Consider the following 13651-nt stretch of genomic DNA (forward strand, 5'->3'; position numbering starts at 1 on the left):
GCAATGCAGATTGCCCCGCCAAAATGGCGCTCTGCTGCCCCGCCAAAATGGCGCTTTGCTGCCCCGCCATCGGAGCATCGCCGCAACGAATCTCGGGGTCCGCTCTGCCTTATCAGCCAGACATCCATCCATCACGAACCTACGATGAAGGGGTTAGATAAATGACGATTCATTCATAGCTACTCTCAAGCGATTCTATCGCGACATAATAAAGCCTAACACATCATGTAAACAAACACAAACTGCAAAAACAACAACAACAACAACAAAGACTCAGAAACCCGGTCCAAGACCTGCCCCGCAGCAGTGCAGAGAAAACGCCTTTATGCATGCAGATTCCAACAAAGCAATGTCAATGCAAATAATTCCACCCCGGCCAAAAAATGTCTAAGCGAGGCATACATCCCGGCAACCTCTTTATACCGACGAGTTGGATACACGCGCGCTGTTGGCGTATATGTGAAATTGGACGAAGATGATGGAATCCTCGAAAATCGTGCCGACGGAACCAAGTAGCCATGGCACGGCATTGAGTAGGTACTTTTTGTCCTGCGAGTAGGTGACCAGGCTGATGCCGTAAGTGGCATTTCCAGTGAGCGAAAGGAGGAAGAAAAGCAGAGCGAGACCTGAGAGGTGTTAGCTGGTACTATGTAGGTTGCTAGGAGGGGGGCAGCATACCCTCGCATGACTTTTCGCGGTAGTTTTTGATGATTTGAGGCACACGAGCGCTTCCAACCGTTAGCGACACTACAGTTTTTATCGTTACATGCACGTTACTCACGCAAGATAGAAAAAGGCACTGGCGTAGCCTAGCATCAGGCCGACAACCTCGAGCGTCGTCCTCTGCTCGGACGGGTCGGACGGCGGCGTGGGATCCGACTTCCACGCCCCGGCCTTGTATGAGATGTACCACCCCAGAAAGCCAATGATGTAGACGGCCACCAGGCTGACGAGGTTCTGCACCCAGGGCTTCGTGTCCAGGGCGTCGTCGCCGATGGGCATCTTGGTCTGGGAGGAGTGGCTCGCGCGGCGCGACGAAGCGCTGTGACGGCGGCCGAGCAGCGGCGAGTCCTCGTTCGCATGGGCGTGGGCGTGGTGGTGGGCGGCGCGGGCGGCGGCCCTGCGGCGGTTGAGGTTGTTGTAGTACAGGCACTGCGTGATGAGGACACAGTCGGCGACGCAAAAGTAGCAGGCGAGCGCAATGGCCGTCGGTGCGAGGTGGGTGAAGAAGGCGCCTATGCGGCCGGGTCAGCTGGGCTTATCGCTGGGCATGTCAGTAAGGATCGGACTCACCCAAAAGATTGGTAATGTCGCCGAGCATCCAGACGACCAAAAAGGTCATGCTGATGCCGTCGGCGCTCTTGGCCTTGTAGTTGGCAACCATTTGAGGCAGCTAGGCGGGCGGGTTAGTTAGTGTTCGGGGTTTGCCGGAGAAAAGGAAAGGACGCTGAGCAAAATGCGTACCATCAGACATATCCACGAAGCCATGCTGATGCTGCCAAAGATGCCCGAGATGGCCTCGAGCAGCGGCATGCCGTCGTCGTGCGGCGCGGCGAAGACGCCGGCCAGGGCCGTTAGAGGGAAGCCCATTGCCGTGAGAAAGCTGTTATCTGCCGCCGACGAAGCGACGATTTGGCGACCAGGTAGAGAGCTAGTAGCCGGTTTCGGGTTAAGCACGGAAAAGACAATAAAATAAATAGAATGACTTCAATCGGCGAGATCCCACCGCAGCGGACAAATGCAGCAAAGTGTCGAATGTCGAATTTTAAAGAATCAAGATTGGATTGTCGGCGGTCAGGTCAGTCGGGGTTCACGAGATCAGGATTGGCGGCGGGCAGGCGCTGCAGTCATACGCAGAAAATGTCACGGATACAAGGTTTCTTATCGCTGGCGTGGGGCAGATTCGTAAAAGGCGACGCTCCCATTGGCTGGTAGGGTATGATTCAGCTTGTTGGCTTGTCACTTGGTGCAGCCGGCCTCGGGGGGTTCGAGCTGTCTTGGGCGTACGGTGGCTGAAGTGGCTGCATCGCTACAGTTGGCTTGGCGTTCGAGGGTCGCGCCACAGTTAAATTTTCTGTCCACTGACCGCCCAGTACGGTTACAGTACGGAAGCACCGAAACACATGATCAGTCATCTCGCATCTTGCAGCTACATATCTGCGATTGATTTGCTTATAGCGCAGCATGATATTTGAACCACCAACTTTGACGATGATGGCTGCGTCATGTCTTGGCGTTTTTGTGGCCTGCTGTTGATCCTGCTGCCGATACCGCTTCGGCCCGCTAGGTAGTCTGACCTACGTTCATGCTGTTTGACGCTCGGATGTGATCAATTCATCAATAGCAAACAGCATTATATACTGCCTCCTTTTAGACAGACTTTGCTACTTCACTGTCTCGATGAGGTTATAGTACGAAATCTTCTACCCCACGCTCACCATCGATACGAGTACCCTTTTGCTCAACAGCGACTCTACACACACTCGCCACTTCCTCGACCATCACCTCGCTGGTGACGCAGGCCACAGACTCGCTCATCCACAAGAAATAGGGTAGTTTGACGGCCTGCACAATCGGGACCGTGTCCTCAAAGCCGCGAAGATGGCCCCTGGCTTGAGGTTTCGAGTTGCGCACTCGTCCATAGGTGCCAACGGTGCTTCGAGGAGAGCAACGTGTATGCAAGAGCGTGAGGAACCTGACGGTGCGCGACACCTGACACCATTTTATGTGGCTGGCAGCACACCCCCAAGCACAGCCTCAGCAATATTTCACGGCTCTGCGACAATCTCATCTTCAAACAGTGCCTCTACACGTTCCTCCAAGTCATCCGTCACCAGCTGAACGCCTCCCTGAGTGCGCTCTCCTCTATGCCCTCCCTCCTCTTCGCCTGCCGAAATCTCCTCATCGTCGCCATCACTGTCGCCACTGCCGCCACTGTCGCTGCCTGTCGCTGCCTGTCTCGCGCGTCAACCTCCCCAGCATCCGTAGATCCTCCCGGAGCCCGCGCGCCGTAACGTCATCCGGCCCCAAGGACGCGCAATAACCATCGTACGCACGGCGGTAGTGTGTGCGAGACTCGCTGTACCTGCCTTGTCGGCGGCGCAGGCGACCTATATCGACTGCGGCGTTGAGCACCAGTCGGTACTGCGCAAAGTGCGTCGGCGTGAGCGCTTCCTCATACCCGCGCAGCGCACCCATCAGCAGCGCCTCGGCTTCGTCCAGCCGTCCCTGTTCCATGCACACTTGGCCGAGGCTCAAAACCAGCGGCAGCCGGTCCTTGTGGCCCGGCCCGTACGCCTTGTCCCAACCGGCGAGCGACCGCCGGTACGCGGCCCCAGCCTCGCGTAGCTGGGACTGTTCGTGGTGCAGCGGCCCAGTTTCCTCGCTATACATGCGGTGTTGAAGTGCATCTGACCCATGCCTTCTCCATCTCCGCCAGGAACGTGTGGCAGATGGCCTCTGCATCTGCTAGCCAGCCCCGTGCGTAGTCGAGTTTGGCCAGTTGGAGGCGCATGGCGGTCGTCGTCCTGTTCTCGCGGCCCAGTATTGCTTCATATAACCGGACCACCTCCTCGCACAACGCCTCCGCTTCGTCTAGCTTTCCCCGCGACTCGCGAACGGACACCAGGCTCACCATCGTGCCCAGTGTATGCAGGTGCTGCAGCCCGTGTAGCGTCTTTAGCCCGTCGAGCGCCTGCACAATCATGTCTTCCGCCTCCGGCAGCTTCCTTTGGAGCAGATACACGGCTCCCAGGTCTTACCGTGTCCACAAGGCAGACTCGGAACCCTTGCCGTTGATCGCCTCGAACCGCCCTAGGATATGTAGGAGCAGTTGCTCGGCATCTTCCACCTTGCCTTGTTCCGTGCACAGGTTCGCCATCTGACCGAGCGTGCTGAGCCTCCTTGTGTCGTTCGCCCCCCAATGTTGTTTCTGTATGTCCAATGTCCGCTTGTACAAGGCCTCAGCCTCGGCGAACCGGCGCTGCGCCGCGTACGTGGACGCCAGGCCGTTTAGTGTGGAGACCAGCAACGGATGCTCGGCACCGAGCACCTTCTCCTGCCCACGAATCACCCGCAGGAACATCTCCTCAGCCTCGCTCATACGCGTCTCAGATACGCACCGGCCGTGGCAAGGGCCAGTGGTAGTCCATCCAGCTTCTCAACCAGTTTCGTCGCGTCCGGATCTACTGCCACTGTTAGCGGAGTCTTACAGTCGTTCCAAGTAGAACACACCTTGGTCCAAATTGGAGCATCCTGATGTGGATGTGAGAATCTCTAGACCATCCGCCATGGATTCGAGCTTCTTGACGCGAATGACGTGCCCGATGTCAATGAGCGATAGCCGCGTCGTGATGATTATAGCACCCTGATAAGCCGTTGGAAGGAACTCGCCAATGTCGACTCCGGCACCGCTTTTGTCGTCCGTCGACTTTGTCTCGTCGTAATTGTCTTATACGGCGAGCCATCTGGTGTTGCCCGGAAGACTCAGCCACGACTTGACAGCCTCCACGGCCTTGCCGGTGTCGTCGCCCTTGCCCAACTCTGTAAAGAGCCGCGAATGAGGATATTGCCGCCGTATCTGCTTCGCCGCCTTGACGAAACTCTGTCGGATGGTGTGCTCGTCTTTGATGTTCAGCCAGAAGACGGCCGAGTACTCATCTCGATACCTTCTCATGTACGCTACGGCGAGCTGCGTTTTGCCGATCCCGCCGAGACCGTGAAGCACGACAACACGACGGCTTCCATCTGAGAGGAGCCGCTCTCGTATCTCTGCCAGCTCGGCCTCTCTTGAGACGAAATGCTGAACTTCTGGGGCTTCGGACAGGCTGAAAGTGATGGACAAGTCCTCATTTGGTGCGCCTGAAACGGTCAGATAGCTCTTGAAACGGGACAGGTCACCCGGGCTGCAGAATGTACGTACCCTTGGTTGCTTTGTGAACTTGTTCTCGCAGTCGCCTCTGTGCCTCGTCCCGTCCCTCGCCGTAGATGAGAGGCAAGAAGACGTGGAATATGCCGAGCATCGAGTAGACCATGTCCTCCTCGAGCGAATCCACGACTCGCGTTCCGCCATGGTGAATTCAGACAGCACGGTGCCGCGCAGCGCATTCACCGGGATTCTCGTAATGTCGCGAATCATGGACTCCAAAGGCTGCTTGTCGCCTAGGAATACCCCCTCCTTGAAGTAAAATTCAACGACTTTGGGCGCGATGAGTTCCTGCAGCGTCCAGCCGCGGGTGAACCATCTGCTGTTTCGAAACGACGCCCTCCAAGACTCTTTTCCTTGTTCCTCTTCTTTTCCATCGTCCTCGACCTTGGAGACATCTGTCATGTAGACGTAGCAGCGCGCCGCATCGCGGTACCACCGAAACATGCTGTTAATGGCCGTCTGCAGCTCGATGCTGTTAGACTTGTCGATGCAGTAAGTGTCCACCCAGACGCGTCGCAACCCATGACGCTGCGCCTGCTCGTCGCAGAATTCTATTTTGCGGTAGCCATCCTTCTGCTGCCACTAGTATTCGCCGGGGGGCGCCTTAGAGATCCGGGAAGATGACCTCGTTAGAGCCCCAGGTATGGGACAGGATCGCGTACGGCGGAATCTCGCAGGTCGGGAGGTCCTGGGTGAGGCTATAAGCCCCAGTATTGTCGCGTTACAGTGACTGCATAGACTTGAGCATGTGAGGTGTACAGCTCGATTGCCTGTGCATGAGAATGTTAAGGTGTTGGGCGGTTGTCCATGGCTAAGCGAGGCCACTGCATGTACTGTAGAGTGGGGTGCGTCGAATCAGGCTGGCGGCTCCTAGCTGCAGTCCATCTTGAAATCATTTATCAGGTATTCAAGCTCCCTTTTTTATTATTAGGAAAAGGCAGCCTGATTGCTGTCGCCATAGGGAGCGAAGGCTGTAAGCGATGCACCTTAAAGCAAGTACTACATAAGCCGCAACGAGAGATGTTGGCTAGGTACGCTCGGGATCATGCCCGTTCCTATAAAGGATGATAGAAACTACTGGGAAGAATCCCACAAATGCGACGTGCTTCTGCAAAGAGCGAAGCCTATGCTGAGCTTCCCGTAGCCATCACTGTAGGCGCGCCTAATTAGCCCGCCCGTTTGCAACCCGACTTGGTGCCTGGAGGCAATCACTCGCCCAATGTTATCTTGCCCATCTATGCATGCCCAACAAAAATTCATTATCATTAAAAAAGCAAGCCTACTGCAATTGAATCAGGTCATTTTCAATTAATTAATTTAGACTTCTGCTTCTTTCTTGATTATTTTTGCCATGTTGGGTGCAAGCAACTGCCACCTGATCTCGGGTGAGCACACTGTAGTTTCACGTGGACCACTGTTTTAGGCCATGGTTTGTCCAGGCTTCAGCCCTCGACTTGCCTCTGCACGCTTGCCGCCGTTATCCTCAAAACACGTCTGCGGCCCTTTCAGGCGGCCAGCTTTATTGTTTTCATCAATCATTTTTGGATATTTTCAAGATATAGATACATAGACACGCCCGGAAGACCTCCTCCTGAATCCATCCTCAGCTTATCACCCCTTCCCTACTCAATCCTCAGTCATACCCGTGTCACAGTCATCGCGACAACATGAGACTCAACGCCGCTGTGACGTGCGGCCTCCTCTCGCTGCCTGCAGTAACTGCATGGGGAAGTATGTCATCTTCAATCCCGAGTCTAATTAGAAAGCCAGCACAACGTTGAATCATTGAGAAGACCCCCCTCGGTACTCCCCCGGTCCTCCCTCGCTAACCCCTCTCCCTCCCGCATAGGCCTGGGACACATCACCACCGCGTACATTGCCAGCAACTTCATCGCGAATTCCACCGAGGTCTACCTTAAGGAGCTCCTGCAGCGCACCGACGACGACTACCTGGCCTCGATCGCCAGCTGGGCAGACTCCATCCGGTACACCAAATGGGGCCGCTTCACCAGCACCTTCCACTTCATCGACGCGCACGACCAGCCGCCGCACGCGTGCAACGTCGACCTCGAGCGCGACTGCAAGCAGACCGGCTGCGTAGTGTCCTCGCTGACCAATTACACGACCCAGGCCTACGACCGCGCGCTGCCCGCCTGGCGCCGCGCCCAGGCCGCCAAGTTCGTCGTCCACTTCGTCGGCGACCTGCACCAGCCGCTGCACAACGAGGACGTGGCCCGCGGCGGCAACGGCATCTACGTCCGCTGGGCCGGCGCGGAACGCAACCTGCACTTTGTCTGGGACACGGCCATCCTGGAGCGCTGGCTCGGGGGGTCGGGCCGCGGCAAGAGGGCGTACGTGCTGGGGCGCCGGTGGGCGGAGCAGCTGACGGCGGAGATTGAGACGGGCCGCTGGGCGGAGGAGAGGGATAGCTGGGTCAAGGGCATCGACATGGCGGACACGAATGGCACGGCGCTGGCGTGGTCGCGCGAGGCCAACGCCATTGTCTGCTCGCACGGTGAGTCACGGTTACCATGGCTGTTGTTGTTTGCACAAAGTGGGCTCGTGCTGACAAAGGAGCGTTGATTAGTTCTTCCGCAGGGACCGCAGGCAATTCATGACCAGGAGCTGAGCGGGCAGTACTACGAGGACGCCGCACCGATCCTGGAGAAGCAGGTTGCGCTGGCTGGCTATAGAATGGCGGCCCTGCTCGACAAGATTGCCGACGAGTACAACGCGCAGCGGGAGGATGCCACAAGTGCCGCCGAACTTGAGCTGTAACAGATATGAGGATTTTCCAAGGATGCAGAGAGACGAATTTTGAATTCATCAAATCTTGAATAGGAAATCTAGAACAACGAAATGTAAGAATGGGCTGATAAATGTATCCGCAAACCCGCCCATCGCCAAATCTCGCATATGCGACAAACCAGCTGGACCGTAATGCAGCCATCTACCGAACGGTGGGCAAAGGGAAGGGGAAGAAGGGCCCCAGAAACAACTGTCATCAACATGCTACACAACAGTACTCAGGCCCGTCCGATAAATGTGTCATCGGAATTGGTTCTTGGTATCAGACGAAACCCATTCCAAATCGGCCCAGGGAAAGGGAGGAGGACGATGGGGGGCCGAACTTGGGCCAACCTTGCCATCGAGTTCAAAACCATGCGGAGCCGCTCAGGTACGGGGAGCGAAAGTGTCTCTCTCCATGCTCGACTAGATTGAGTTGCGAATTCCAGAGCGAGGAAAAGTGATGGCCCACGTTCTGAGAGGGAAAAAAATGTTTCATGATGCCCGGCATCTTGGCAACTTGGCAATGCTGATGATGGCCTCCGGAAGGACGATGCCGTGCAGCGGACAGAAATCAACTTGAACCTCGAATGTAACTGAAAATCTGCAAATCCATTCTATAGCCACAGAAGCTTGCAGCCACCGAAACTTGGAAGAGGACGAGGCGTGGTTTGTGACCTCGGGGGCGAACCCGCTCTTACACTCTACTCGGCACGGCGGCACAGGGCTGCATCGGGTCGGATGTCAGAGGGCTGCATCTCCAAGACATGTGGCTTTTTTTTGCTTGTCTAATGTAGAGTCTGATTTTAAATTGCTAATAAAAGAGCTTTTGGTGTGTAATTGTTCCCCAGATAAAGCCGTGGCCACAAAGACCTGAGACGAGATGGATGCATGCACGGGGGAGACGGCTGAACGGCGATAGTTGCACCACATTGTTGGGCTGGAGCTCGAGCCAGTTACGAGGGAGCGCGGAATGAGAGGCTAGCGGAATGACGTCTTTGGTTTACCCATTAACACATAACTACTGTCTGGCTGCCATTGACTTTGATGGGAGTTACATACTAATAGTTGCATGGTTACTTCTCGGCCGGGGTCGGTGTGCGCGGGGCCGGGTGGGGTGCCCGAAGAGGCATGCCGGAGGAGGGAGGGGCGTGGGTTTATGAGTTGGGCTGAGTGGTGGTGTTATTACAGGTGTACAGGACCAGATGACAAAAGAAGCTTCTGAGCAGGATTTTTTTTTTAATTCTCAATTCAAATTCCAGTAACAACCAGACCAACACAAATTCTCCTATTCGCCTAACGATCCAATTTTTTCTCCCTGTCCCAGACGTCTAGCCATCGTTAGGGGCCCCTCGTCTTTTGCGGCGCCTGCCTCACCTGTGTAAGAGCCCGGCGGCGGGGTGGAGCCCCTCCGGCGGCCGGGCTCCCCCCTCATTGGTCCCCGGGCCGACCGCTGACCAGGGGCTGCCGCACGTCTGCGACGTTGCGCACCTCACCTTTTCTCGTCACCACCCTTCCTTCTCGGCCGGGTTTTCATCGGCGGAGAGAGGGCGCAGGGCGCGGACCACCTTTTCCTCTCTCTTCTCTTCCTGACAGTATGACAGGTTGACAGGTCCGGTCTGGGGCGAACCAGCCCCGCCCCGCCCCATCCTTCGTCCGGGATTCAATGAGATGCACAGCATCGGCGCGCGCCAGCACCGACCAAGCTGCGACTCCTCTGGTTTGGAGCCAGCGCCGTCGATCCTACTCAATTTCCCATCCTTTCTCTTGCGTCTGGTGCCTTGCTTGCCGGGCTTTCCCCAAACGTGAGCCCAATCTCATCGTCCGTCCGTCCTCCCTTACACCCCAGCATCACCAAAGCTTACTTGCACCCACACTCTCCGTGCGAACAGCCCGTATTGCAGTCTTCTCATCGATGCACGGTACACTAGCCTGCCGGTTTTGACCCCGTGGAGATGCGAGCAATGACTTCCCTGTCCATCCATCATCGTGGCAACGCACCTGGCAAGCCGTCTGTGCCGATGTGGTTGGTCCTCCCTCCTCCCACGCGGGTCGTTACACTCATGCAGCCTGCCACCCTCCGGGCACCTGAGGCCATCCCGTCACCGCCCTAGTGAGCCGAGATTCCGTCTCGTCCCTTGTTAGCCTCTCTTTTTACCTTAATGACGCCCCCCCGGAGGGGTTGCCTCTTCCTGCCAGGGTTCTTAAAGGCACGGCCTTGGCATTCTCCTCTGGCCCGCCCCTCTCGTCCTTTCCAACTCTCTTGACGTTTTAAAAACATCCCTCTCCTTTGGCCCTCTGCGCTCGTCCCTTTTCTTCCTCTCCTTTTTCTTCTTTCCCCTTCTCAAATCGCTGGCCGTACACCTATCCTTCATTCTTGAGCGTGCTGGGCTGCTTTTTGTCTTTCGCGTTTCGTTCGCTCCTTTCATCCGCCTTCGACGACAACGACCACGACGACTCTCGCTTACAATAATCTTCGGTCTGGCACCATAGATTGTGACTTGTGGCTTTACCCTTAATTCTTCTTGACAACGATACATACACCAGCCCACATCAACTTTGTCTAGACGACACTTTGATCAACATGCAACTCAAGGCCATCCTAACGGCCCTGGTGGGCGCAGCCATGGTTGTAGATGCCGCTGATATGCGCCGCTCGCCTATTCACGCTACCCTCGAGCGTCGTCAGCGCGGTGGCCAGCAGCAGGGAGGTGGTCGTCAGCAGCAAGGCGGTGGTGGCCAGCAGCAGGGCGGTGGTGGCCAGCAGCAGGGTGGTGGTGGCCAGCAGCAGGGTGGTGGCGGCAATATACAGCTGGACCAAGATGCTATTCAGGCCGGTTCCGCTGACGATGGCAACAACCCTGGCTCCAACGAGCAGGCTGCTTCTCAGACGTATGTCAAGAAGCTTCAACTTGATTTTAGAATGCGGCTGACTAACGTGGCTGCAGGTCGAGGAACAACTTTATCAACTTCTGTTCTGGTCAGACTCTGACAAATGGCAAGCAGATCGATACTGGATCTTGCAACGGTATTCGTAAGTGCCGCGCCTAATGTTAAATGATTTGCACTCGGAGCTAACAATACCTCGCTCCCAGCCATGGGCCAAATCCCCGCCCGACAGAACATGATCTCGGCCGTCATGATCAACCCCCAGAATAATGACCAGATCCCGGCCGGACAGACATTCCAGATTCAGGTGCAGCTGTCGAACCTGGCCGCTGGCTCCTTCACCAACGCCACCACCACCTACTACTCGGCGCCCCAGGCCCTCAACCGCCAGGGCAACGTCATCGGCCACACCCACGTCACCGTGCAGGACACCGGCCGCTCGCTCAACCCCAAGCAGCCGCTGGACCCCCAGAAGTTCGCCTTCTTCAAGGGCATCAACGACGCCGGCAACGGCCAGGGTCTCCTGTCGGCCACCGTCACCGGTGGCCTGCCTCCTGGCAACTACCGCGTATGCAGCATGACGTCGGCCTCGAACCACCAGCCCGTGCTCATGCCCATTGCCCAGCGTGGTGCCCAGGATGACTGCGTCCGCTTTCAAGCTGTCGGTGGCGGCGGTGGCCGCAACAACCAGCAGCAGGGCGGCGGTAACCAGCAGCAGGGTGGCGGTAACCAGCAGCAGGGTGGTGGTAACCAGCAGCAGGGTGGTGGTAACCAGCAGCAGGGTGGCGGTCGCCAGCAGCAGGGCGGTGGTGGCCAGCAGCAGGGCGCAGGCGGCCAGCAGCAGGGCGCAGGCGGCTTGCAGAACAACGGCCAAGTCGCCGGCGGTAATCAGCAGCAAGGTGGCGGCAACCAGCAGCAAGGTGGCGGCAACCAGCAGCAAGGTGGCGGCAACCAGCAGCAGGGCGGCGGCAACCAACAGCAGGGCGGCGGCGGCGGTCGCGGCGGCGCCAGCCAGGCCAACGCCCTCGGCGGCGTGGCCGCTCCGGCCATCACTCAGAGCAACGACCGCAACCGGCCCTTCTCCGTCGACGGCAACAGCTTCACGACCAAGGGCGACGCCGTCCAGCGCGCCTGCGACACGCAGCGCGCCGCCTGCCAGACGGGCATCCAGCAGGGTGCCGTCCGCAACGTGCAGCCCCAGCAGTGCGATAGCCAGCTCCAGCAGTGCGTCCAGGAGCTGTCGTAATGACACGGGAGCAGACGAACAGTGGAAGCTTTTAGATTTGCTCTTTTCTCTAGCTCGCAACGTGCGACAAGCTTCAATCCTGAGCAGAGATGTGTTTTTTATTTCATGATTTTTGTGTGTGTTGGGATCCGTTGGCATGTGAAAATTGCTTCAAATACTCTTTACTTATTTACTCTTATTTTCCCCCTTCTCTTTCCTATGTATCTCCAAGGGTCGGTTCATGGTTTTCCTGCTCTGTTGGCCTAGATGCTCTTGGCCTAGGGATCACTCCCTCCCCCCACACGTGTATTGCAGGTTTTTCATCATGAATGGAATGGTTCATCTTTACGTGCATGCCGTGTCTGTGTGTCTGTGTGTGACTTTGCAGGACCACAATCGATGTAAGCGGGTTCGCCCGATGGCGGCCAACTCCGTCAGGCCAAAGGTAGTCTTGGTAGTATTTTTCCGAATAAACAGCAAAAGAAACGGCATTTCCGCGGCATGCATTACAAATTGGTATCGATTTGCTGCTGGTAGGGATAAAACGCGGGTTAGTGGTGGTCTGAAACTCGGTGTTGGTTTCGCTCATCACCAAGTTTCATGATTCATCACCAGAGGCATTATTCGCGGGCTGCAGGTTGGCAGGGGACGTTTCAGACGGCAGCGGAAAGGCCTGTAAGCACAAGGTCTTTTAAATTACAAAGAGTAGAAATTGCGGAAAATATTGGAGCTGAGAGGCGATCTGATAAATGAGAGTTGAATTACTTTGTGGGTATGGTATGTCTATGGTATGTGGTATTATGGTATCCATGTAAAGAGTGACGCGCTTCATGCTCCTGGCATGTTCCTTTGCATTGCTTGCCTTTCATTGTATCTCGATTCTTTATCCTTTCGACAACTGGTGCTTTTCAGCCTCTCTTCGGTCTTTTGACCAGTTAGCATTTCCCTTGGTCCCGTGCTTATACTGGGAGAATGGCTTACCCGCATCCCTGGGGCGTCACGACACCGAAGAAGCAGTCGCCGGACGTCTTTGCGACTATTTGATCGTCGCGGATGGGCGTAATGACGATTCCCGCACTGACGAGCGAAGCCGCCCACAGCAGTAGAGCTGTTGACGAAAGTTGCATATTGTATTGTGTTGTCGGTTATTGATGTGGTTGCTTTGTCGTATATCTGCAGCGATTCTTGAAGGAAGAAAATGGAAGAAAAATCTAGAGAAATGAAGAGAGCCGCGGGGCCGAGATTATGACAGATAATGGGGGCTGTCGATGATTTTGACAGGCGGGCTCTGCGACACTGGACGACACACAGACTGTCTCCGCCAGCGTTTCAAGACGTGGGCGACTCCATCGCCAAGCTCGGTAGGCCACTAGTTGTTATGAAAAGGGGGCCCAGAGGGATCGTCTGGTACTGGAATGTGTATATATACGTAATAGTCTGCGGCTTATCGCCAGTTTTACTCTAGTTTCTCTTTTCTCTCTTTTTTTCTTTGATGGCCGACAATGGTGTTGGCCCTGTTGTACGAGAGAAGCTCGTGAAACCTTGACAACACACACAAACTGGCGGGATGACTGAGTCTCCCGGGGCCCCTTGTAAACCAATATTATCTAATATTAATATGTGTAAAACAGACTGGTGTCATTTCCCCAGCACAATGGTCCTGCGCCGAGCTGGTTTCCTCGGTGAGAGCGAAAGAGCAGGGATGATTCTGGAGCTCACATGGCAGCATCTTTAGGTCCAACTTTAGCGCTGGTTGGCACATTAGCACTCCTTTTGGCACTAAGCGGCCCCGTTCCAGTGGAGTCGACCCCGGAAAATGGCGT

The 13651-nt window shown here is 56.0% G+C and overlaps 4 protein-coding genes across 4 annotated transcripts; 2 read left to right on the plus strand and 2 right to left on the minus strand.

Annotated features, from left to right (window-relative positions):
- Positions 1–417: 417 nt before the first annotated feature.
- ISF_01245 (vacuolar membrane PQ loop repeat protein) lies at positions 418–1590 on the minus strand (the record flags this gene model as incomplete). The annotated part of the gene is made up of 5 exons (XM_018844852.1): positions 418–626; positions 679–728; positions 782–1235; positions 1294–1393; positions 1465–1590. The coding sequence occupies 5 exons, from the start codon at positions 1588–1590 to the stop codon at positions 418–420; spliced, it is 939 nt and encodes a 312-aa protein (XP_018707618.1).
- Positions 1591–2913: 1323 nt separating this feature from the next.
- On the minus strand, positions 2914–5371 carry ISF_01246 (beta transducin-like protein HET-E4s; the record flags this gene model as incomplete). The annotated part of the gene is made up of 6 exons (XM_018844853.1): positions 2914–3385; positions 3444–3527; positions 3762–4057; positions 4105–4187; positions 4234–4429; positions 4502–5371. The coding sequence occupies 6 exons, from the start codon at positions 5369–5371 to the stop codon at positions 2914–2916; spliced, it is 2001 nt and encodes a 666-aa protein (XP_018707619.1).
- Positions 5372–6594: 1223 nt separating this feature from the next.
- Positions 6595–7705, plus strand: ISF_01247 (nuclease PA3; the record flags this gene model as incomplete). The annotated part of the gene is made up of 3 exons (XM_018844854.1): positions 6595–6658; positions 6777–7442; positions 7515–7705. The coding sequence occupies 3 exons, from the start codon at positions 6595–6597 to the stop codon at positions 7703–7705; spliced, it is 921 nt and encodes a 306-aa protein (XP_018707620.1).
- Positions 7706–10298: 2593 nt separating this feature from the next.
- On the plus strand, positions 10299–11849 carry ISF_01248 (hypothetical protein; the record flags this gene model as incomplete). The annotated part of the gene is made up of 3 exons (XM_018844855.1): positions 10299–10606; positions 10663–10748; positions 10810–11849. The coding sequence occupies 3 exons, from the start codon at positions 10299–10301 to the stop codon at positions 11847–11849; spliced, it is 1434 nt and encodes a 477-aa protein (XP_018707621.1).
- Positions 11850–13651: the final 1802 nt, after the last annotated feature.

This window comes from Cordyceps fumosorosea (assembly GCF_001636725.1).
Source record: "Cordyceps fumosorosea ARSEF 2679 chromosome Unknown scaffold_2, whole genome shotgun sequence".
Taxonomy (NCBI): domain Eukaryota; kingdom Fungi; phylum Ascomycota; class Sordariomycetes; order Hypocreales; family Cordycipitaceae; genus Cordyceps; species Cordyceps fumosorosea.